The sequence below is a fragment of the Asterias amurensis genome, chromosome 15, assembly GCF_032118995.1.
Source record: "Asterias amurensis chromosome 15, ASM3211899v1".
Taxonomy (NCBI): domain Eukaryota; kingdom Metazoa; phylum Echinodermata; class Asteroidea; order Forcipulatida; family Asteriidae; genus Asterias; species Asterias amurensis.
The window spans coordinates 16,943,680-16,968,778 of NC_092662.1; the positions used below are offsets into that span (position 1 = coordinate 16,943,680).

At 39.8% G+C, this 25,099-nt stretch overlaps 4 protein-coding genes across 6 annotated transcripts; 2 read left to right on the top strand and 2 right to left on the bottom strand.

Moving 5' to 3' along the window:
* The first annotated feature begins 1,553 nt into the window (after positions 1–1,553).
* On the top strand, positions 1,554–6,737 carry LOC139948308 (uricase-like). The gene is made up of 7 exons (XM_071946422.1): positions 1,554–1,657; positions 3,145–3,427; positions 3,797–3,992; positions 4,956–5,142; positions 5,803–5,926; positions 6,177–6,260; positions 6,370–6,737. Exons 2-7 carry the CDS (start codon positions 3,185–3,187, stop codon positions 6,442–6,444), a joined length of 909 nt encoding a protein of 302 aa, XP_071802523.1. The 5' UTR covers positions 1,554–1,657; positions 3,145–3,184; the 3' UTR covers positions 6,445–6,737.
* A 206-nt stretch (positions 6,738–6,943) lies between these two features.
* On the bottom strand, positions 6,944–14,539 carry LOC139948317 (SNARE-associated protein Snapin-like). 2 transcript variants are annotated; one of them, XM_071946431.1, is made up of 5 exons: positions 14,376–14,539; positions 13,654–13,700; positions 13,220–13,338; positions 12,666–12,796; positions 10,890–11,030 (listed from the first exon to the last, which is right to left on the bottom strand). In XM_071946431.1, the coding sequence occupies exons 1-4, from the start codon at positions 14,528–14,530 to the stop codon at positions 12,707–12,709; spliced, it is 411 nt and encodes a 136-aa protein (XP_071802532.1). In that variant the 5' UTR covers positions 14,531–14,539; the 3' UTR covers positions 10,890–11,030; positions 12,666–12,706. The 2 variants fall into 2 exon arrangements, with proteins under 2 accessions (XP_071802531.1, XP_071802532.1); XM_071946430.1 differs by lacking the exon at positions 12,666–12,796 and having other exon boundaries at positions 6,944–11,030.
* A 941-nt stretch (positions 14,540–15,480) lies between these two features.
* LOC139948276 (fibrinogen C domain-containing protein 1-B-like) lies at positions 15,481–21,110 on the top strand. Of its 2 annotated transcripts, none has more exons than XM_071946377.1 (9): positions 15,481–15,565; positions 15,888–16,073; positions 16,466–16,586; positions 16,801–16,922; positions 17,350–17,611; positions 18,148–18,426; positions 18,714–18,841; positions 18,972–19,233; positions 19,815–21,110. In XM_071946377.1, the coding sequence occupies exons 2-9, from the start codon at positions 15,921–15,923 to the stop codon at positions 20,081–20,083; spliced, it is 1,596 nt and encodes a 531-aa protein (XP_071802478.1). In that variant the 5' UTR covers positions 15,481–15,565; positions 15,888–15,920; the 3' UTR covers positions 20,084–21,110. The 2 variants fall into 2 exon arrangements, with proteins under 2 accessions (XP_071802478.1, XP_071802479.1); XM_071946378.1 differs by having other exon boundaries at positions 18,720–18,841.
* On the bottom strand, positions 20,176–24,968 carry LOC139948277 (microfibril-associated glycoprotein 4-like). Its single transcript, XM_071946379.1, has 5 exons — positions 24,894–24,968; positions 23,879–24,231; positions 23,393–23,520; positions 22,425–22,710; positions 20,176–22,188 (listed from the first exon to the last, which is right to left on the bottom strand). The coding sequence occupies exons 2-5, from the start codon at positions 24,183–24,185 to the stop codon at positions 21,890–21,892; spliced, it is 1,020 nt and encodes a 339-aa protein (XP_071802480.1). The 5' UTR covers positions 24,186–24,231; positions 24,894–24,968; the 3' UTR covers positions 20,176–21,889.
* Between the last annotated feature and the right edge of the window lie 131 nt (positions 24,969–25,099).

Here is a 25,099-nt window from a genome sequence, read left to right on the forward strand (position 1 = left end):
CTACTGCACACATCTGTGACATATACCACTCGGTTAGACGCCATAGTACTGTGGGTCAACCGCGGTAAGGGACTCGATCATGGCGGTTTTCAGTATCCTCTTTTGGGGTAGGAGAGTTAACTGACACTATGTTCTAAGCCTTAGCCCAATTTCACAACGTTGTAGGCAGAAAATCCTGCTTGAAAAAATACTTTGTTAAGCAAACGTTGACTGGGGCACCAGTTGCAACAGTGTAAACGTTAATGATGTTTTGCTGGTGTCGGTTACTGCTTAGCAATGTTGTTCTGTGCTTATCACATATATTGCTTACAGGCTTTATGAAATTGGGCCAAAAAACTGGAACGATTGGCATGTCGGGTGCAATACAGCATCGGTTTTCATGTAAACGAATTTTGTACATTACATGTATATTGTTCATTTTGCATGTCGTTGCCGGGCAGCTTATTAGAGCAGGCCTCAGTTTCACAGAGAGTTAGGACTGGTCCTAACTTAGGACTAGTCCTAGGAGATATTAAAAATGTACGGCTAGTCCTAATAGGACGAGTAACTCGTCCTAACTTGAGATAAGACTAGTCTTAACTCTCTGTGAAATCCACCCGACTCAAGCTCTGTGTCTATACTTATCAACAGAGTATGGGTTCGAGTCCCGGTCATGACAATGTTACCCTTGAGCAAGATACTTTTTTAAAATTACCATTATTTTCTTTGTCCTTTATATGGACACCCATAGGGTTAATACACGAACATGAGCCTAGGACCCTAATTAGGAAGAGTAACCCCTGGTGTTTATGTGCACCAAGCAATCGCCCGCGTTTGCGGGTTGGTTTCCTAAGTTCACTTATGTTTTATAAGACATCATGTTTACCAGAAAGAAGAAAACAAATTTGAAACTGCACTTCCTGTTCCAATACATCATACTTATAAAACAGGATACCGATCGAAATGTTCTGTTCCACACTGGGTTTGGTCGCAATAAAGGAAACTCATTATTTGAAAAACAGTATACATGTAGATGGTTATGTTGCCACAATAAGATCTCTAAATGTAAATTATTAAACTTCTAGAAATGCCTATACCCAGCGGCGGTGCCGCCCACTGCACCGGGATCCACCCAAAAGACAAAACAAGATCCCTCAATAAAAAATAATATAAACTGATGTTAATTAATTTCATAGATCGAGTGTCCTCGGATTTTTAGCCGGTATAACCCACAGTTAAATATATTGCTTAAAATTCAGAAAGTAGACCGAAACTAATTAAGCGTGATACCGTCAATCAATTTTAGACCATTTTTTCTAATTTTTAATTAGTTTAATTTTCTAAGAAATAGGTTTCCTCACGTTGGCGTTCAATTCGAAGGTCAGGGTTCTCCAGTTTGTGATGATGTCCAGTCCTTAGCGGTGTTGAGAGCAACAACCATCTGGTGTTTGCGCCTCTGCCGACTGGTCCTTTTCATAGCGGTCACTGCCCCGTTAGAGGGATGGAGCCTCGTCATGATGAGGTATTGTTATAAAAGAGTTACCAAACGTGCGCTGATCAACAGATGTATGGATACGTTTCTCTGTTGTCATTCGTTGCATTTGGCTGTTCAGGAGAACTCTGTATTGCTTTTCACTCTGATCATCTTGGTACCTGCGTGATCTGTGCGCTATCACAGGTGAGTTTTGGTTTGGTTTGGATTATTAGAACTGCGTTATTTTATCCTGAAGACGATCAGAGCAAAGTGCTCGAAAAGTCTTGTAAAACATATAAGGTGCTACATAATTTTGGTCTCATAATTTTAAACATGAAAATGTACAAACCTCTCTTTGAATGTTTGTGTGTGTTCAAGCGCCTTGCGTATACGTTTTGGTTACTTACTTACGCTGCATCAATTATTTCCTATACAGTGTTTTTTTCTTCTATTGCCAAAGTTAAGAGAGAGTTTCATACGGTGTTATTGCAAACCTGACTAGATTGAGTAAGAACGATTCATCACTGAAATTTAAAGTAAATACATACGAATTTTTAAGTGTGAAGTTGGTATTAACCATCCTAGCAATAGGCCATAAAACAAAAATTAATATTCATTATCCCCGATGCAAATTTTAGCATTATGAGATGATACATGTTACGACGTTTTGCACGCCGATGGTCGAACTTGTTTGGTCTTGGCAAAACTTGAAAATGTTAAAAACTTTGGACGACAGAACATTGTCAGCAATTTAGATAATTAAGTTCAGTCCTTGGTGAAAGATGTCTCCTGATATAATAATAATGACGACAAGTGGCAGGCAACATTTCATAACACACTCAATCATATAATCAACAGCAGATGGTGTGAAGGGAGTTCGGTACTTCTCAACTCACTATTGTTTAAAAACAATAAAGTGAAGGTCTACATCATTTGGAATTGTTACAGTTTGATCAAAGACACTGGACACATTCGGTAATTGTCAAATAACAGTATTTCTCACTTGGTGTATCCCAACATATGCTCAAAACAATAAATCTGTAATTTTTTTTGACTCAATTGGTTATCGGAGTTGCAGAAAAAACATTTGTGTGTGTTTTTTTTGTGTGAAATTTCTTGACAGACCACCTTGTGCTTTTTTTCGACTCCGCTGATGCTCCGCTGGTAGTACAGGAGGCAAATTCATCATTACTTAAGAATTAAAACACATTGTGTATAGAGGTTGTTCTGTGCATGAATAAGGATGAAGGAGTAATTCCAAACAGCAAAGTGTTGATAGATTTGAAAGGAATTGTAAATATCAAAGAAAGTTAAATTTGCTGTACTGGATGAGTGTGTTTGGCAACTCTTGTGTATCATTGGTCGTACTTAATCTAAGCCGACCAAGGTGTGTCAAATTTAACATGTAATCCCTTAAACCCACACTGCAACCATTGGATACCAATTCACAGGAATGGAACGAAAATCTACAAAATTACCAAATGGCTCTTTTCCAAACCACGACTCTTGTTTTGACAACAATACTGCGCGTGCTTTGCGTAGGCCTACGTACTCTGATGACGAATCCAAAGCCGAAACCGTGGGTTCGGAAAGGGCATTACAATTAGCTGTTGGTTGTGACGTCATGAGGTCTTTACGTAAGGCAGACCATTGACATAAACAAAACAAAAATTCCATACGTTTTTTTTCAGAGTTGTAACATATTCGTCAAGCCTCCGCTACCAGCTTAGAATGGCCAACGGTCATTTTACAGATGTGGACTACGTCTTAGACGGGACTAACGTGGGCAAGACGCACGTTCGTCTACTCCAGCATCGACGTCTTGGTGCCCACAAACACGAGATTCAAGAACTGCTGGTCAACACAAGCTTATCTTGGGACACACACAAGGAGTTCGAGCACAGCGATAATTCTGACGTCATACCAACGGACTCACAGAAAAACACCGTGTATGCACAGGCCAAGATCATAGGGGTGGGTTTCCTTGGTGATTACTCAAAACTAATTAAGTATACAAACTAACTTCGAAGGGATTTTATTGAATTTTGGAGATAATTCCCTTTTAAGGAATGCAGTTTTTGAGAAGAGGATTTTTAAAAAATTTCAATAAAAAACGTTTCGTGCATGAAATTTTTCTCATTAATTACTGTGTTTTCCAATTACGATTTATCCGAACCATCATCACTCCATCAAAGAGATTTATCTACATGGAGTCACTGCAATGATATTTATTAGTATCCTTCTATCATGCAAACTTTGATGCCTTATATTGAACTTCATCAAAGTTAATTAATTTTAGATTTTACTTATTTTGATGAAATGTGTTTGAAACATTCTCCAAAGATTACATCTCCGGAACAGTTTGCGATGGCTCTCTGTGAGCACTTCTTGAAGACGTACAGCCAAGTCGTCAGGGCAGAGATATACGTAGAACAAGCTCCATGGAGAAGGATGGATCAGTCTGGTGAACAGCACGCCCATGCATTCATCCAGACTCAAGAGGCTACACGTTACTGTGTGGTCAGGCAGGAGAGAGACGGTAAGGGAGTGGGGATCGATGGTAGACATTGCACAATGAAGTTAAAGGAACACGTTGCCTTGGATCGGACGAGTTGGTCTATAAAAAGCGTTTATAACCGTTTGTTATGAAATGCATATGGTTAGAAAGATGTTTTAAAAGTAGAATATAATGATCCACACAAGTATCACTCAAAATTGCACGGTTTTCCTTTTACGTCGCGAACTATCACGGTCGGCCATTTATGGGAGTCAAATGTTGACTCCCATAAATGGCCGACCGTGTAAAATGGTCGACAGGGTAAAAGGAAAACCGTGCAATTTCGAGGCATGTTTGTGTGGATCATTGTATTCTACTTTTACAACATCTTTCTACCCATATGCATTTTATAATAAACGGTTGAAAACGCTTGTCAAAGACCAACTCGACCGGTCCAAGGCAACGTGTTCCTTTAATCAAATCGAAGTCATTAGAGACGTCGAGACTCACGACTTGGCATATACACTGCAAACACGTTATATAGTGTTATTGACATCATGGGTGTTGCCACATTGTAGATACCAACCATTTTCAGAAGGTTTCCTTAAGACCCTCTGAAAATTATTGGTATCAACAATTCCTGTCCAATCATCACAACAATCTCTCTTATTATTATCTTATATATTAATTTAGCTACCGGGCAACCTTGGTAGTCTAGTTGGTAAGACACTGCTCTAGAATTGCAAGGGTAATGGGTTCGAATCCCACCGAGTAACATGCCTGTGATATTCTTTTCACAGGACTTGGGAAAGTACTAAGTATACAGTGCTAACACACATCGGTGTATGGGTAAAAACCAAAATTGATGTTATTTTTGATTCCCTCTTCGGTGTACATGTATGTGACAATACTCAATGGTGTCAATTTTAACACATTATGCTTTGCACTGTACATATCGTTGGTGACTGGGTAAATAAACTAAACCTCACATTAATTCTTCCACAGAACTTCCCACAGTGTGGGGAGGTTTAAAGAACATGAAAATCATGAAAACCACACAGTCTGGCTTTGCTGGTTTTGTCCGAGATGAGTTTACAAGTCTACCAGACACAACTGATCGTATATTTTGCACGGATGTCTGGACAAAATGGCGATACTCGGTCAGCTCAGGAATCGACTTTGACGAAACTTGGTAAGGTTTATTTATTTATTTTTTGTTTTACCTCCTGCCCCCTTGATCCGCCTGAGAGTAACGCTTATCGGATTCAAAACTGTGTACATAAAAACTGATATCTTTTTCCGTAACTACAGTACTTCAAAGTGAAATGTTTTTCAAAATGCTTTTTTCTGTCGAAAGCTGCTGTATAGGCTTTTTTATCAAACAAAAATGTGCATTGTCTGTTTTAAAGCCATTGGACCCTTTCGGTAAAGGAAAAAAAAAAAAGTTCACAGATTTACGAATAACTTACAGGGTTTACAAAAGGTAGTGGTGAAATACTTCTCTTGAAATATTATTCCATGAAATGCTTTACTTTTCGAGAAAACAGTTAATTCTTAACGAGAATTACGGATTTATTTTAAACACATGTCATGACACGGCGAAACGCGCGGATACAAGGGTGGGTTTTCCCGTTATTTTCTCCCGACTCCGATGACCGATTAAGCCCAAATTTTCACAGGTTTGTTATTTGATATAGAAGTTGTGATACACGAAGTGTGGGCCTTGGACAATACTGTTTACCGAAAGGGTCCAATGGCTTTAAGAGTGATTACCAACGGCCCTCGAAGCTTCCATTGAAGTATGACTCTTGGAATCTGATTGAGGAGTATTTGCTTTGCTTTTGATTTGCAGGAAAACATGTAAGGAAAGTATTTTGAACGTCTTCGCTGGATCTCCAGACACTGGCGACTATTCTCCTTCGATCCAAAGAACCATGTATCTATCGGTGCATAAAATGCTAGAGATGGTATCCCAGGTATGTTGGTAGTGTCATGACACACTATCGGAACTTTTTTCGAAAATGGCGCTGCTTTTCGTAATTTTCTTTGAATGATTTGGTTATGAACTTTAAATACATGTGTCTCTTAATTGCAGATTGGCAAGGTAAGGCCGCTAGGCGTACATCTTTGGTTGGACTTTGGTAATGCCTTCTGGCTTCAGGCCGTCTTTGAATCCGTAAAAATATCGCATATTCTTGTTTTCACTTTTCATTTTTCCTCATCTAGATTGATGAAATTGAGCTGGAAATGCCGAATGTTCATTACTTTTTAGCCGACATCATGAAACTGGGAATGAAAAATGACGGAGAGGTAAGTTTATAGGCGGCAAATATATATATATAACAAGGGAAAAGTCTGCTGCCACCTAGCGTCAAAAAAGTCCCCTAATTAATGGTTTTGATTGTTTTTGTGTTTGTAGGTAATGATGCCAACAGGTTATCCACACGGGATGATCCGATTGGCTGTCCGTCGACCAACTGGTGACAAAGTGTGAGTGCCTCGATGGGGGTCTCAGACGACACCCCGACTTGGATTGCGCACCATTAGCCTTTTGAGGTGTGGAGGACACCACTGTGCCCAATTTTTTTAAAGCCTTGACAAATCTTGCTTAACAGCAACTTTACATTATTGCAATTGGTGCCACACTCATTTTTTGCCTAGCGAAGAAACTTGCTAAGCAGAAGATCTGCTTAACAGCTGTATGAAATTGAGTACACTGTTTGGTTTGGGTCTTAATACCCAAACCTATTAGTATTTTTATCTCAAAATGTATTTTATGGAATTTGTAAGAAGGGTGTTTGCGTGGCGTTGTAAGGAGCTTTCACGGTGTTTGCGTGGCGTTGTAAGGAGCTTTCACGGTGTTTGCGTGGCGTTGTAAGGAGCTTTCACAGTGTTTGCGTGGCGTTGTAAGGAGCTTTCACGGTGTTTGCGTGGCGTTGTAAGGAGCTTTCACGGTGTTTGCGTGGCGTTGTAAGGAGCTTTCACTGGATCAGGGGTTTCGAGTGTTGGGCAATTCTGGCTGAAATTTCATCTGAGATATTTCATTAAAACAAACTCATTTTGAAAGCCTTATGGACATGAAAATAAAATCAATTAGGCTCTGCACAGATTGTGAAGCACAACCTTCAAAACAACAGTTAATACATTGAAACAGAGGCCTTTTCTAAACCAAGGCGTGGGCTTGGGCCCCAGTCGTTGTTTGGATAATGTGCTATTATCGGAGCCCCAGTCTCAAGTGGTTTCGAAAAGACCCTATTTCGTCAGAAGGATGTCGGTGTACGAACTACTTAAATTAGTGGGCATGTCAAGTTCTTAATTATTAGATGTTATGCAAGTTAACCATTCTACATATCGTAGTCTTCAAAGACCTGTTTTATTAATTTAGAAATGAAACACCAATGAGATATTTTTCAGAACGTCGGTGTCAATTCATTTTATTTTACTTTAGTACATTAACATTCTTCAAATTAGCTGTAACATTTTAATGCATCAATCTTTCAGTCCAACTTTAAAAAAAGGTATAATTTGAGTTTACTCAGAAAACAATTTCACCTTTTAAATTCTGCTCTATTATATTTGTTTTCATAAAAACGTTCCTACTCCTAGTTTAGTTCAAGTTTTAGTTCAACAGAAGTTTCAATGTGGGAGCTAAGAATCCATTTCGAGAATGTTGTTTTCTTAAAGGCAGTGGACACTATTGGTAATTACTCAAAATAATTATTAGCATAAAACCTTTCTTGATTACGAGTAATGGGGAGAGGTTGATAGTATAAAACATTGTGAGAAACGGCTCCCTCTGAAATGACGTAGTTTTCGAGAAAGAAGTAATTTTCCACATATTTGATTTCGAGACCTCAAGTTTAGAAATTGAGGTCTCGAAATCAACCATCTAAACGCACACAACTTCGTGTGACAAGGGTGTTTTTTCTTTCATTAATATCTCGCAACTTCGACGACCAATTGAGTTCAAATTTTCACAGGTTTTTTTTATGCTTATGATAGGATACACCAACTGAGAAGACTGATCTTTGTCAATTACCAATAGTGCCCTCTGCCTTTAAATTAAATAATTTTTTCTCCAATGGTTCCGAGTAGGAGGGCTCACCAATGATAAAAAGAGCAATAATTTCCCACTTATTATCTCACTGATTTGATGATTACTTTGAATTTTCTTAAAGGCAGTGGACACTATTGGTAATTGTAAAAGACTAGCCTTCACAGTTGGTGTATCTCAATATATGCATAAAATAACAAACCTGTGAAAATTTGAGCTCAATCGGTCGTCGAAGTTGCGAGATAATAATGAAAGAAAAAACGCCCCCGTCACACGAAGTTGTGTGCTTTCAGATGCTTGATTTCGAGACCTCAAGTTCTAAATCTGAGGTCTCGAAATCAGATTCGTGGAAAATTACTTCTTCCTCGAAAACTATATCACTTCAGAGGGAGTCGTTTCTCACAATGTTTTATACCATCAACCTCTCCCCATTACTCGTCACCAAGAAAGGTTTTATGCTAATAATTATTTTGAGTAATAACCAACAGTGTCCACTGCCTTTAAAAAGTAATATCTGTATTTATAATGAAATGTTCAATGCAAACATAACCCATCATTTTACAATCTAGTACATATTGTACATACTAGTAGGAAGTCCAAAACTCTGAGTCAACCAGGCCTGGAATTACAAAGAGCGCCACTGACTCTGTTGCCCCTTGTATTGGCCTTGGTGCCCCTCCAAATATTTCTCTTAAACTTTCCTTTCAAGTATGAACTTTCCAGGCCTGACCCATGGGTAAATGTTATCCTAATAATTGGGTCTATGAATTCATCACTGCAAAAGCCTATATTTCTGAAAGTTTTGTATACTCAGCGCCTTGAGTCTAGATACATGCGCTATAATTATAAGACTTCGATAGTATCATCTCAGTACACAATGCTGAACCATATCTTTAACAATAATTATAATTTATTTACAATTTTTACATATGCGGAATGATAAAGCATTCTTAAACAAATTAAGGTTTCCATTTTCAGCTATCGTATTACCCAGGAAAAACAAGTAAAAAACTAAACAGAATAGTAGGCCTTTAACTGCATTATTGATTAGGCTTTTAAAGAAAAAAAGGGAGGAAAGAATAGTATCACCAATCAGATTAGAGTACAAAGATATCATAATTGACCCTAGGTGTGTAGCTTACCAAGTTTGAAACTTTTCTTTAAACATTTGTAACACCTGTTAGTTGGTCAATTCTGAAAGCATATTAAAGTGCGATTACAAAAAGAAATCCCACTTGCAACGGCAAGGAATTGTTGGCCTAATAACACACAGGGAAACCATGGCAGCTTACAGACCAGGCCCCAAATTAATTTAGAGCCGCATTTAAGCATTTAAGCAAGAAAAGTAACTAAGCACGACTCAAAATGTTCCAGGCCCATTTTCATAAAGGTTATTAGCAGATAATTCAGCTTGACAGCATTCTCTGCTAAGCAAAAGATGAGTGGGGCACCAGTCACAACATTGTAAATTTAATGGAATGTTGGCTGGTAACCTGTTTTTGCTTAGTAAGATTTCCCTGTGCTTAGCAGGTTTTTGTGTTTACAGACTTTGCTAAGCAGAACATTGCTTCCTGCTTACAGCAGCTGTATCAAAAACTTGGGTCTTGTCTAGGCCATGGTGCCAGATAACAGGTTTCTATAGGAAATCTGTTTTTTTTTAACATTTAAAAAAAACTGTTGATTCTTTACAAGTTACATTCCAGGATAGACATCATTTTTATCAAAAAGTAATTTTCTTAAGCAATTTCATGTAGATTTAATTAAAGATATTGCACCATACTATCTGTGTATTGGTTGTTGTGGCATTGTTATTGTCTTGAGTATAGTATTAAAGGCAGTGGACACTATTGGTAATTACTCAAAATAATTATTAGCATAAAACCTTTCTTGGTGACGAGTAATGGGGAGAGGTTGATGGTATAAAACATTGTGAGAAACGGCTCCCTCTGAAGTGCTATAATTTTCGAGAAAGAGGTAGTTTTCCACAAATTTGATTTCGAGACCTCGCATTTAGAACCTTGAGGTCTCGAAATCAACCATCTAAACGAACACAACTTCGTGTGACAAGGGTGTTTTTTTCTTTCATTATTATCTCGCAAGTTCGATAACCGATTAAGCTCAAATTTTCACAGGTTTGTTATTTTATGTATATGTTGAGATACACCAAGTGAGAAGACTGGTCTTTGACAATTACCAATAGTGTCCACTGCCTTTAAAGCAAGATGGGGGTAATAAGCCGACCTAGAAATCAAACCTGTGGTGTTATGATCTTGTTTGGCTCCATTTCATAGAGCTGCTTAAGTACAAACATGTTGCTAAGCACAAAACAATTATGCTTGCAATTATAAGTCTGCCTGCCGAAATACTATATAACATGTATCATCTGTGACTGGTATCCAGTCAATGGCACATATGAAATTGTATTTTGGTTGGTGACCCTATTTTAGGTAAGCATAATTTTACCCTGCTTAGCTATTTTATGTGCTTAAGCAGCTCTATGAAATCAAGCCATGAGGTGTTCTTGTCTTATCATAATCTACATACCAACTACCAAGTGTTGAGTTATTACACGTGTAGGCTGAAGGGTTTTGATATAGGTCAACTCCTAGCCCAAGTACATAGAAACTTTGAAGCAGATTTCAGCCAGTTTCTTTAAAAAAGAAATTATGCAAATCGCCAGTCACACAAGGCCTGAAGGCCACTTCAAGGTGTGGGCTACAATTATTTTATTCCAGAGGCCGTTGCAACCTACACCTAGGGCTGAAACAGGGTTACCCCTTTTACAGTCCATACAGATGTAGGCTTGGGTATCATCAGTCCAAAGCCTGGCCGGTAGACTTGTATGACAAATTAAAACACACCAGCAACTATTAGTTTTACGAGGAGCTCGAGGCAGGATCTGCGAACGAATGTGGTGATGTTGGTGTCACAGGAGTAGTAACAGCTTCTTTACTGGGTGGGTACAAATGGCTGAGGAGTTTCCCAGATTCTTTTCCAACACGTTGCTGGAGTTTACGTACTCTTTCCTGCAGATCAAAAGAAAGAAAAAAAAAACATTGAAAATATTTTGATTATAAAGACAATATTGTTTATAAACCTGTCACAAAAATAATAACAATGAAAAAAGAAACTTCCAACATTGCTTTTTTGCTTTATGCTTTTTAACAAAAAGTCTTATACGGCCGTTTAAAACCTTGCCGGGTCATGGGCATTGACCTCACTGGTTTCAAACAGCCATTCAAGACTCTGTAAGCCACTCTTTTCTTCCCTTTTCCATAGCTGCATGAATTGAGCAAACTAAGCCTCCAGATTGTAAAGCCAGGAACATGCATACTTTCAATTCTACACGACACGGACTGCAAAACAGCATGCAAATTACTGATACATGTACAAGAAAGCATGACATGGGATAACGGGTTTCATCAAGAGGTCTTAAACTACTCTCAAATAATTCTGGCCATTAGTACTTAATTAAAAGTTTTACTAAAAAAGTATTTTAAAAATTAACTCTTGTGTCTGTAATCTATCTACATGTGCACATATACTTCGTGCCTGTTTACCAACTACATATTGTTCACAATAATGTGAAACACAAATGCAAAAATCAAATACTAAATACTCAGATTATTCTTATAAAAAGTAGCATCCCCATTGTGCAGGTACAATGTACACACAAAGCATCACTGGGTTTAAGTGAGGTATTGGGTAAGGGCTTCTTGGTCTACCTAAAACAAATTACAAACAAATTTACAAAGCAAAGAGTGATGCACTGAAACTGATGACATATTGTTTAACACTGGAATTCTTCATATCATGAAAGTAAAAGAACAAAACTTCAGTCTAAAATTACGTGGAAACTGGAAACATCTACAGACATGCAGTGCTCAGCATTTAAATATGGTACATGCACTGATGCAGCTGTAGAATTCACACACAGTCTTTACAAAGCATGCCAAGCCAATATATTTCACAGACAGTTTTCCAAAACCATGCAGTGTTTGCTCACTGCTGCATGCTGCTTAAAGACAGTGGACATCATTGGTAATTGTCGAAGACCAGTCTTCTCACTTGGTGCATCCCAACATAAGCATAAAATAACAAACCTGTGAAAATTTGAACTCAATTGGTCGTCAAAGTTGCAAGATAATAATGAAAGAAAAAACACCCTTGTCACGCAAAGTTGTGTGCTTTCAGATGCTTGATTTTGAGACCTTAAATTCTAATTCTGAGGTCAAGAAATCAAATTCGTGGAAAATTACTTCTTATCTTTCTCAAAAACAACATCACTTCAGAGGGAGCCTTTTCTCACAATGTTTTAAACTATCAACCTCTCCCCATTACTCATTATCATATAAGGTTTTGTACTAATAATTAGTTTGAGTTATTACCAATAGTGTCCTCTGCCCTTATTAGGCATGATGGTCTTTAGAAATAAGTAGGAATGCTTTATTGAGTACATGGAGTCAAGGACTGACCATAATGGTGTAGGCTCCAGACTTTTTAATTACAATTTTTCTGATTTTTCTCAAGGGCAAAAACACACAGAATAAAGTAGGAAGAATATCATGCCTGCTCAATGAAACAAAACATGCGAAACAAACTTGGCATTTTACTTGCAATGAGCGTTGAGCAACACCCAAATAACATTCAGTTGTACCTACACAATGGGGTGAATATAGAAATGATTGAGAGAATGGGTTGTTCACAGAATGGAACCCCCAGGAAAGTCAACCAGGGACTTCCGTTTGGCGGATGTCTTGGCGATATGCAAATGAAGTCGGCTTAGCCGATCCTGCAATAATCAGAGAGATTACAGTTAAGGGTGGAGTACCTCATAAATTAATTACTCAGTCGCAACACAAATGGCTCTGTTTATTTACATCTTCACATCCAATATAAGATCTTGGTACCTTGTTTGCAATAAGCCTCATAACTTTTTTTAAATTTCGCCAAACTCACAAAACTACTACTACTACTTTAAATAACCAACACTGAATAAACTTCTGAAGAATTACCTTTTAAAATGAACAACAGGGCACCCATGCAATGGTAAATTCCTACTGGAGCATTTCAAGGGCATGGAGGCAATTGCCGTTTTTGCCTCGTGAAGCATCAGGCCTCTGCTTAGAGCAATAGATTGTACAAATCTTCACCTCTACTGAATCAGGGATGGGTTAGGAATTCCTTCAGTAGAATAAAAGGAATGCAAACCTACCTGAGCATTCTGGATGATATTACTTATAACAGCAATCTTTCGCTTGGAATTCATCAGCTTCTTGACGTAAGGGTCTAGCTCTATGGGTGGTTCCCGAGACTGACCTAGCTGTTTCAAAACTAAATTGGAATAAAAAGAAAAAAATAATAATAATAATAATAATTTATTTTTAATATAGCGTCTTATATAAAAAATTTCAAAACGCTGTACAGTGTTTTACAAACATTAAGCTAAAAAGAGTAAGCAAAATACAGCAAAATTACATTGTACAATAAGAACAACAAAAACAAACAATGACAAACACCAAAACGAGACAATCAACAAAATCTATGCAAATAAGAGGGCAATGGCACTGGATATGTATGGGGAAAAAAAGGTTCACAAATAAAATGTTAAAGTTCGTATTGTATTATTCTTAAATTAATCAAAAGTACCTTCATCAAGTTCTTCAATTTGATGTCTAAGTTCTAGTTGGCTTTCTCTGAAATAAAAAGTACAAAGTGGATTACAAATATCAATACAATTCCAACACAAGGTTCTTAATACTGGGCCCCCTAACACTTTATTTAAAAAAGAGTATGCACGGAGTGTTATTTACAAAGCCCCTTTTCCCATCCCACAGTGCATTTCGACCATTCAGCAAAATCAGTCAGGGGTAATTGCAATAAACCTTATGCCACTTTTTAGTGTCAGTCACTCAGTGTCAACACTCAACACTGTGGTTAGCGCAAAGCAAAATGAAATGGCTGATGGTAAGTACAAACTATTGTAAAAAATATTATGGGCATAATAATTAAAATAGTCGTGGTGCTTAACACTTCAAATTAAGATTCAAATCAAATTCAAAGGGTGTTTACAAAAATACAAGTTTTTAAACGCATACCCTGGAATTTGGAAAATAACTCAGGAAAACACACCAAAAACACCAGAAATTACTTGAAAACTACTTAAATACTTAGATTAGATCAAATATGGTACTGCTCCTGAGGACTGTCTAGAGAACAGTTACCGTGTCCGTATTGTTAGTTTGTCAATTAATTCTCAATACAATAATATTATTAGTCAATTCAACAAACAAGGTATTCATTTTCGTAAAATAAAAATTAGGGGAAAGTTGTGGCAGGAATCAGACATGTAATTATAGCAGAATACGTACCTCACAAGTCGCACCCTCTCGTCAACTTCTTGCACAGCTGGTTTGAAGAGTTCTAAGATTCCAGCTGCCATGGCTTCACGGTTTTCAGTCGGAGTTATTGCCGTATGCTTAGCATTTTCTCCTCCTCCTCCGGATCCTGCGATGGTGGCCGCCATCTTGAAAACATCTAATTTGCACGAGTAAAACAAGAGAGGGCGCTGTAGCGGTTATTAAGACTGGACGGTGTCGCATGCATAGGTTCAGTGCATGCACGCTCGCTTACGCGCGCACACGTTCATAAATGTACATGTCCACCGGTCTGTTTTTGCACAGCCCGGACACGATTGCATATGCAAAAGTGTCCGGAACAGACAGTATTGCATGGCGGACACAATTGCATCCGACAACGGAGCGCCCCGGGCGTGGGCCGCCGACCACTGCTGACCGATGCGCATGTTACAGATTAAAAAAAAAAAAAAAACATCTCCCCCCCCCCTTGGGGGATTCTGTTCTGTTATAATTTGAGGCATATACATATCAGAATAACTGTATGTTTTAAAAGCTTATGTACAGTGATTGAATGGAATGGGAATTCTTTTAGGCATCCTTCGTTTTTTCAGAAACATTTCTTGACGACGGAAGCAGAGCTGTTGACAAAGTTGTTTAATGTTTAGAGCTAGTGATTGGTTGGAAAGTTAAGTTTGGGCCGGCTTGCAAATTCCCTAGGTCAGGACTTTTCAGGTGAACTAAAACTACCGAAAGTGGGCCAAACGGAAAGACAAAGTCAAGCTTTACCCGGAGTGGGTTGTTTGGAAGGAAGCCTGAGCTTCTAAAGATAACACGATAAACATTGTCCTTGGCACACAATGCACGGACAATGGGATATACCTGGACAAGAATTCTCTGAGTAAACATAAGACCCTTGTTAACACAGAATATTGCTAAGTGCAAAGACAATTTTGCTAAGTGGTAACTGATTTTCCAGATCAATTGTCGTGCCATTTGTTCCACTTCTGGTAAGCAAAGTTGTTTCCTGATGGCGAGGGTTGTACCGTGCCCTTTCTACCTGGTACCATCCTGCCCTGGTCTTCCTGTACCGTCCATCCGCTATCCACCCACTCTAAGGAATTCTGGAATGTATAAAAGAGGCAAGAAGCTGCGTCCAGGGATTGTTTCGCTGGAGCCGATCGAAGGAGCGTCTCGAATTCAGGGTAAGTTTAGGCATAATAGGCCTACTTTTGCATTTTTCTTCACTGCTGGTTTTCACTCTCATTGGAATACTTCCTAGCAGTTAGGTGGATTTTTTACTTTGAATGTGCATAACTTTTCTATCCTTGTATGCCAATCGGAACTAAATTGATGCTTTGATGAACTAAACCATCCTAAATTGCAGGCATTGTTTTTTTCATCAGCGTTCCACGTCAATATAATTTTTTTTCGTAATTTACAGTATACTGTTAAACCTTCCTGTGTGTAGCTGAAAACTTGCTAAGGGCAAACTGTTTTGTCCCCTTATTCTTTTTTTTCTATCAGAGAGTGGACATTGTTATAGTGTACGAACCCAAGATGATGTTGGTCATGATGAGCTTGTGTCTGCTGGCGTTAGCCAGCAGTGTTCAAGCTAAAAGTTCAAACAAGGTCCAAAAAGGTGTTGGGCAGTGTATAGACAACGATGCATTGACGACTGAGACGTTTGCTGCCATTGAGAACGCCATCAAGGTAAGCTGACCCTATTTCACGATGCGGAATATTATTATTTTAAGATCAGGTTGGATCAGCGGTTATCTTCCCTGCTTTTCAACTTTGTGGACATCGGTTCGAATCCGACCTCAGACCCGAGCCTTGCATGTTGATAAGGAAAACATGGGAACAGGAATTACTAGTAAAAAACAAAACAATTTGAAATGTTACCAATAACCATGGAGTACAGGCATACCTAAATTAAAAGGCTTGCAATATCCAGGGTGGACACCTGTTTAGCACGCAGAAGAGCAAAGTCTAATATTTCCAGGAATACCAACAAGGAAACTTCACATACAGTTTTATTTTGATGGGGCAATCAATGTGCTTTTGCAATATTTTAAATTTGGAAGTTCTATAATTTGATTTAGGTCTCACAGTACGGTCAGCAGACGGAGAAGCTCAAAGCCCTGAACAGATTGGAGAAGCATGTTAGCAACATGAGACCTATAATCATGGCTGAAGAGAAACCGAAAGTGAAAACGTTTGCTGGTAAGCCCCGACCAACCTTTAGATTGATTGCACGTGACGTCATTGACCGCCATCTTTGATATAAAACAATAAAGAAGTGCACGTGTGTACGCGCTGCCAGCCATTGATTGGATACAAAAATACATCAGCATCACATTGGGTTGCTAATACATTTAAATTTATATCTTCCACGATGAAATATTGAATGTCACTACATTATTATAAATCTTTTCAGACTGCCTTGAACTGTTGGAGTCCGGAAGCACTCAATCCGGAGTGTACACCATAACCCCGAACGGTACGTCAGTAGCAGTGCAGGTGTATTGTGACATGATCACTGATGGAGGAGGATGGACAGTAAGTTATGGATCATGAGTCCATGTTTGTCTAGTATTGTACCATTGTCAAACTTGAGTAGAATGACAGCATTTTGAGTAGAGCGCCCTCAGATCGACGTTACAAGATTGGCTAGGGTTGCATCCCTCTAAATGAAGGGGTGCAGGTGCAAATTATTGTATTTTGCCGAATGCTCGTCCTTTATTCATTAGAGGACCGGCTCTCTTTCCCGTGTCTCTACACAAGTCCTTGAATATTTAGCATTTACACTATGTGAATACTTTGGGTGCACCCTTGGTTGATTTATAGCCCACCGCACCCGAGCGCCCTCTATCCTGTCTTTCCATTGTTTTGTTTTTAAATATCGCGTTACCTTAAAGTTGGCACCATGATGACGTCATTGCATAATATTTCAAAATGTCTCTTGCTTTTCTTAAAACTAAAACAGGTTTTCCAACGAAGACAAGACGGATCCGAAAACTTCGATCGCGACTTCATGGACTACAGCCAGGGTTTCGGTAACACGGACGGGGAGTTCTGGCTCGGCAACGATGCTCTACGGAACATGACCGCTAACGGAAACTACGAACTCCGCATCGATATGTGGGACTGGGAGAATTCTTATAAGTACGCTGCTTACGAAGGCTTTGCGGTCACTGGAGAAGATTATCAGTTGTCGTTCACTGAAGGGAGCTACGATGGAACTGCAGGTTAGAATAAGGGATTTTTTATTCAAATATTGAAAAGTCTTTAACAGACTTGCAGGTTTTTGGATGTTTTGTATCTAGCTTATTTGAAAATGAGTGGCCGTACTTTTCACAGTCACACAAGCTCCCTCTGCTTGAATCTGAAAAAGAAAAGTTAGTGTAATACCTCACCGTTTCACCACTGACCATAAATAAAAATGGCATTCAAAAGTGAGGATTCTTCTGCAAACCCGGTAAGTTTGGTAACGAGTTCCTGCACACTTTTTGTATTCGGTGAACGAGATAACAATTGGACTTAATGCATTGCATGGTGAGGTATCAATGTGTGTGTGGTTGGAGGTTGCACTATGTGTATATCTTGCTAGGTAGAACTATGTTCTTTTGAGAACTTGTCTTACTGTCATACCGCGGAGCAGATTGTCCCTTGAGTTCTAGGGCTACGGGACGTAGACCAACTCGATGAGTTATCGGCACAGAGGAAAATATATCTTTCTTTTGCCAGCTGTGATAAGATGGAATAAAAATTTGTTCTACCAAAGGTGACTCTTTGGCCTTCCACAATGGTTGGGGCTTTACGACTAAAGACCATGACGTCGATGGGGCTCTTGGTACTGGCAACTGTGCTGTGTGGCTGTACAGCGGGTGGTGGTTCAACTTCTGCCACCGGGCCAACCTTAACGGCCGCTACAAGAACCGATTAGATGCAGTTGGAGCTCAGCGGGACCAAGGAATCCAGTGGACTGACTGGAAGGGTTTCGAATATTCACTGAAGAAGGCAGAGATGAAGTTGAGACGTGCAATGACTACGGACACAGCTGGTAAGTTAAAAGACACAACTTTTCTTAAACTTGTATTACTTCTCAGTCAGCATTCCCAACATGAGCTTTTAAATGCATTACCTATATAAGTGTTTTCAGGGAAACGGTGATTTATTTATTTTTATTGGAGGAGGGACACATTTTTATTTATTTTTTGATAATAGAGGATAGTTTTGAAAAAAATAATAATATAACATTCAAATGATTTCATAGATTCTGCACTTAGGTAACAACGCATGCATATTGAGCTTGAGAAAGCCTGAACTCTGTGTTGATCTTCTTTTCAGTAACAGTGGTTGCTACAAACTGCGCTGAGGTAGAAGGTGTGACAAGTGGCGTGTACACCGTAAACCCTACTGGTATGGAGCCGATTGATGTCTACTGTGACATGGACACCAGCGACGGTGGATGGACAGTAAGTGACATTTCGGGGCCCATTATTTCACAGAGCTGCTTCAACACAAAGAAGCTAAGCATCACATAATTATGCTTACCAGAATACGGTTACCTGCAAAAATTAAGACGCTCGTGCTGTTCCCTTTAAGGTGTTCCAGAGACGTGAAAATGGCGCAACGGATTTCGAAAGAAACTTCAACGATTATGCAGAGGGATTCGGCGGGCTTGTTGAAGACTTCTGGCTCGGCAACAACGCCCTAAAGAGCATGACTGACCCCTCGGTTGGGTCATACAAGCTTCGTATTGATATGTGGGATTGGGCAGGGAACCATAGCTACGCGGAGTACTCGGACTTCTCCATCACTGGGGATAACTTCGTACTTGGGATCGGAGAATATAGTGGAGACGCTGGTATGTAGGATAAGTTAAAAATTACCCTGTCAAAACCACGCCTATGGCTCCAAATTCGGCCGGGCTAGCTTGGCCCCGCGGTTGTTTTGGCAATTGCGCGTGCTTTGCGTACGCGCACAGGGCTTCAGACGAGAGGACGGATGGCTGAAGTCAAATCCAAAGCCGAAGCTGGGGATTCGAAAATTGCATATGTGATACTGTGATACTATCCGACGTAGTATCACGACGTTTGATTTCATTTCTCTGGTATCGAACCCATGGATATTAAAGAAACACATTGCCTTGGATCGGTCGAGTTGGTCTTTGAAAAGCGTTTGTAACCGTTTGTTTTAAAGACCAGCTCGACTGATCCAAGGCAAAATGTTCCTTGAAATTGACAAAATAGGGATACCGCAAGCATTCGGGATAATTATGGTTGTTGGTAGATCGCCAGTCGCAGGTTCAGCAAGTGCCGCTCTAGTAAATTTGTCTTGTTCAACCCTCATATCAAATGATTAAAAACAAATGGTTTACACATTTTCTCCAAAAACATTTTGACAAATTTGATAAGCATGCGTTACTAATTCCCTCTTTATTTCCAGGTGATTCACTGACCTTCCATAATGGCATGGGTTTTACGACCATAGACCATGACGTGGACGAAGCTACCGGCGGTAATTGTGCAGAGTGGCTGCACGGTGGTTGGTGGTACAACTACTGCCACCGGGCCAACCTCAACGGTCGCTACCGTGAAATAGACGCAGTTGACGGGGAGAGGGACCAAGGTATCCAGTGGGTAGCTTGGAAGGGGTTTAACTACTCACTCAAGAAGGTTGAAATGAAATTCAAGCCTTTTTACAACGACTACTGATGAATAATAGATACAAATACTAGCCCTTGTATTATGAGACACGTAGCATACTTTTAAAAGGATATTCCCTTTTGTTTTAGCTTTGTATGGGCTTATACTGTTGTTTTGAGAAAGACTCGACTAGGATCGAAACGTCGAACCCCTAACAAATGTTTGCACCAATAAATAATACTAAGGGGAAGTCGAGGTACTTAATTTTTTCTCTAATGTATCAATTGAACGCAATTCTGATACACCATTTGATTCTTCATACGTAGAGTATAAGAACATTGCGTTTGTTGTCATTTTTGTCGGTTTCCCCTGCTTCACAATTCTCATCACGCTCTCTTGCATCCACCCCTGCTTCATTTTAATGGGAGACTTTGGAACGCTAGGTGGCAGCAGACTTACCGGGTAAATTTCACAGACTCTGTGTGCGTTCGTTTACCTTCCCCGGGTCGACCCCGATGTGGGCGTTTTTTTTTCCCAGGACGAACGTGTGCAGATAATTACCCACATTCGTCCTGGAAAAAAAACCGCCACACACCGGGGTCGACCCAGGGAAGCTAAACGAACGCACCCATAAAGAACCCACGTCTGTGGTAAATTTCCATTGTTTATGTTGCTCTGAGCATGCGGAAATGTCCAAGACCCATAGACCTTTTCGCAAATACCATTGCGCAAGCACAGACTGTTGAATGAGGTGCATTGTGGGATAGATATGGATCAAATTCGATCAAATTTGATCACCAGCTAGACCACAATGTACCTAATTCCAAGCTTTACGCGCGTGCCCCAGTAATAATTGCGAAAAGGTCTATGGACCGGATATACATGTTAAGTCTGCTGCCACCTCTTGTCACAAAAGTACCCCATTGTGCCAATGAGATGTAGGTGCCAAATGGTTCTATCTGAATAATTGCCAGACATGGGACTTAATTGTGTTATTACTTTGTTTTCGTATAATTACGTTTTGAACTGTGATATTTTGTCAAAAACATTTGGAACAATAATAAAGAACAGAAAATAAATAATATATAATAATGTTTGGTCTGATTCATCTTGTCAATTTTTTTTTTTAAGGCAAAGGTAAAAATAAATTACTTGTAATTGATTTATTCAATAGAGCTTAACAACACAAATAGTCAAATCTTCATAAATATGATAATAAGACCAGGGTTTATTAGGTATGCGGTGGGGGTCGGGGTGGGGGGTGTCAACGCGCATTATGTCAGCCCATCCCTTCGCCTTCGGATGACGGCCTTGGACCACGCAATGGAAATTGCCTGTCCGGGGTAAACGGTTGGGGGCGCCCTGCAGGGTAAATCATCAACATTTCTACTGATAACTCAAAACAAAACGGAGGCGAGATCGTAATAATATTTTGCTATCAAACCGATAAGGTTAGTTTACTGCCTCAAGTTTAAATTTTAAATCTTTAAGATTATGAAATTAATATCCGATTGCCGAAAAGAAGTAGTCACCAGTAGTCTTAAAACCACCATCTCCATAATGAACAACCACTGGAAACTGCCTTTTTGACATGAGATGCTGTTCTCCGGAGATTCTGGTCGCCCCCCCCCTATCCCCAACCCTTACGGCAAATAATGTGATACAAACCCTTTTCTGATAGCGCCCTCTTTTGAGTCCTCCTCCTTCAGCTCATGTTAATTTCCCATGTTAATCGGCTACACTCATTCTCAGTCAATGGAAAACAAACATTATTTTGTTTCAATTATCAATCATGTAAAATAATTGTTCACTTGAATTATTGAAATAATTTGCATGTGCTTAAATTGAGATGAATCCATCAAATACATCTTGTACTTATTGAAGAATCTCCGGCTCTCTGCGCAGTTTCATCTCTGTTCCCTTGAGGGAATACTGCCTTGGTTCCCTACCATGCCCGGTGTACGTAGTCCAGGACACCCCCTGGTCAGTCCCTGGTGTGAAGGCCCCGTAGGGTCCGCCTCGCTGGAGATATGGGCCGTTAGGGTTGGCTGTGTGGCAGTAGTTGAACCAGAAGCCACCCCTCATCCATTCAGCACAGTTACCGCCTGATGCCTCGTCGTTGTCCCGGTCGATAGTGGTGAAGTCCATGCCTGTTTGATATGCCAATCCATCCCCTATGTAAAATACAGATGGAAGATAATTTATAGTTACGGTCGGCCATTGAGTTCTTGTTTTCGATTGGCACCCTGAGTTCTTGCTGCATCGGCTGATAGACCATCGGCCACCAAGCTCCTAGCCCTTTTCGAAACCACGGCTTCAGCTTTGGATTCAACGCGCCAAGCCATCCTGAGCCGAATGTTGAGCCGAAATCGTGGTTTCGAAAAGGGCCTACATACTGAAAATAATTTACCTGCTGTCGATGACTCGTCAAAGTCCTCAGCGGTCAGAGTGTAAAGATTTCCAGTTACGGTGAATGTGTTATACTTTGAGAATGCTTTCAAATCAGCCCAGTCGGTGATTTCAGCCCGCAGCACAACGTTCCCGCCCATACTTTCAAGAGACTTCTTAGGCTTAGTAAGGATTCGCAGGTTGTTGTTACCCAGCCAGAACTCATTGCTTAGATTACCGAAGCCCTGGGCATACTCGTCCCATGTTTTCTCGAATGATTGAAGCCCATCCCGACGACGCTGAAAAACCTTGAGAAGAAAGCACAGAAATAAATACATTTCCCTTGTAAGAATAACATAGAAGACGAAACCATCATCAGTAGGGTAGATGTTTAGACACGGTTTTAAAAATGATCTAGAATAAGGACACTTCAAAAATTGTTGTCTTTTCACACAAGTCATATTATTGTAAACATTTTAACAAACTTGCTACAGTTTTAGCAAGCTTGTGGCCAGTGCTTTTAAATTGCTCTGGCGTGAGTAGGGGGCTTTGGTCTCAATATCTTACAACCATCTCTGCTGCTACATATTAAAGACTTTTTCTAACGGCGAGCCGTTCTTCTACTCTTTGAAAGTCCATAAAACAATGTTTCCCCTCTTCTAATTCGTAAAACAAAAAACCAGACCAGAACATTCTGAATATTGTAAACACTAGGTCACATTGACCCTGATTCGCTCACAGGGAAACTGAACCATTTCAAAGTCAGGCTGACCCCGGAAGTGGTTAAAAAAAAAACTCGGATTTTGCGTCAGTGTGACAAACTTCTGGGTCATATTGACACAGATTATGGGTTGTACTGACGCAGATGTCAGCTGAGCCTGACGGGACCCAGATCTGATCAGTATGACCTCTAAGTTTTTTTTTAAGGAGGTAGTTGATGGGGGGGGGGGGCAGTGAAGGGGGAGATGATGGGTAGATGTCTATACATACAATCCAGCCTCCACCATCTGTGACTTGGTCGCAGTACACCTTCATTGGTTCCATTACTTCGGGATATTCTGGGTAGATGTCGTACACGCCACTCTCTCTGAAGCCCTCGCTCAATAGAGATTGACAATCTGGGGGAAAACAGTTTCCATTTTGTAATAATCTGTCCGGGGATAAAGTATTTTACAATGTATTTTATTTGTAAATATTCATAAATTACTGTTAACATAACATGCATTTGTTATTATTGAAAGTAATGCAATTTGAACATATATTTATGAAACTTGCGCACAAAAAATTAACTTGTGCTCAACCCCTGCGAAACATTCACTGCGAGGGCAGGCCTGTGACGTCAATATTCGCGTCGTATCGCAATCGCATTCGCAAAAAGTATGAACCGGGCTTTAAGGAAACCAGAAACTGACCAAATCGGACACTTAACTTATCAAAACAAAACAATGACTGTAGAGATAATAAAATGTTGTATACTTTTGTAGTAAACGGTAGTTGCGGGTTCGGGTTCGGGTTCGAGTTCCTCTGATTCGGACCCGGACTCTGATTCCAGTAGCTCCACAATAGCCTCCAGTTTGACTTGCACGCGACTCAGTGCCTTCTGTCTCTCTTCAGCCTTGGTGTACTGGGCAACCTTCACGGCATTCTCAATCAGACTTAGCACTCCCTGTGATATCTTATTCTCCTTCAACTGATGCTCGTGGGAAGAGCCGCCCTTCTCTTGTTCATGTCCACCGTGAAGGCCGACGACGCATGCAAACAATACCAGCAGTGCGTACTTCATACTGTGTTCGTACACTTTGATTTGTTGAGAAAATCTGTAAACAAATCTGCAGTGGAGAAATAACCGATAAGTTATAAAACAATGGAAAGAAAGAAATATTTTGTAAAACTGAAATTAGGGAGGTTTAGCTGCACGTTCCGCGTCAAAAAATGTCGTTAAAATCTCGCATTTTTAGCATACGTGAAGTTACTATTAATTTTCACGTCAGGTACGGACGTGTGTGCGCGCGCAGACGTCATACGTGAGAGCATAAAGTAAGCCCAAAGTGGCGACGTCACGCGAAACAACATGACTTTTTGACGTTCACATCAAAGAGTTATATAACTCTATGTGTTCACGTTCACGTATTTGCTCGCGTGACGTCACGTTCAGCTACAACTCGCTTTTATATAAATTTTACACCGTGATTTCCACTGCGAAACGCAAACAGGTGCAGCAGGGTATTGCTGATAACAGGCACGGTGCCTACATGCTCTTTTAGAGTTTTGAAACATTCATTATAGATTTTCAAACTAAGGGAAGTGCAAAATGTTTGCAGAAAAAACCCTGTTGCGTCTTAAATTCATTTCAACTCGATTCACTTCAATTCAATTCAATTCAGACGCATATTTAAACAGTTCTATGACAAATAACGACAAGTGCGCATGTAATTATCTTCATTGTCCTATGTTTATTTTTACAAGACGAGAGCGAAGACCGTCAACTTACCTTGTCAGAGTACCTAACTGCGAATGTGGATTTCAGACTGTATCATGTTCCCATGATGAATATTCCTTATCTTTTAACAACGTGATCTCGAAAACACAGAGTCAATATTGTAAGAGTCAAAGTGTAATTGTTGCTGTTTTATCTTGTTTTTTGGCAAATAGCTCTTGATCCTTGAATCTGTACTTAATATAATTATATGTTATCTC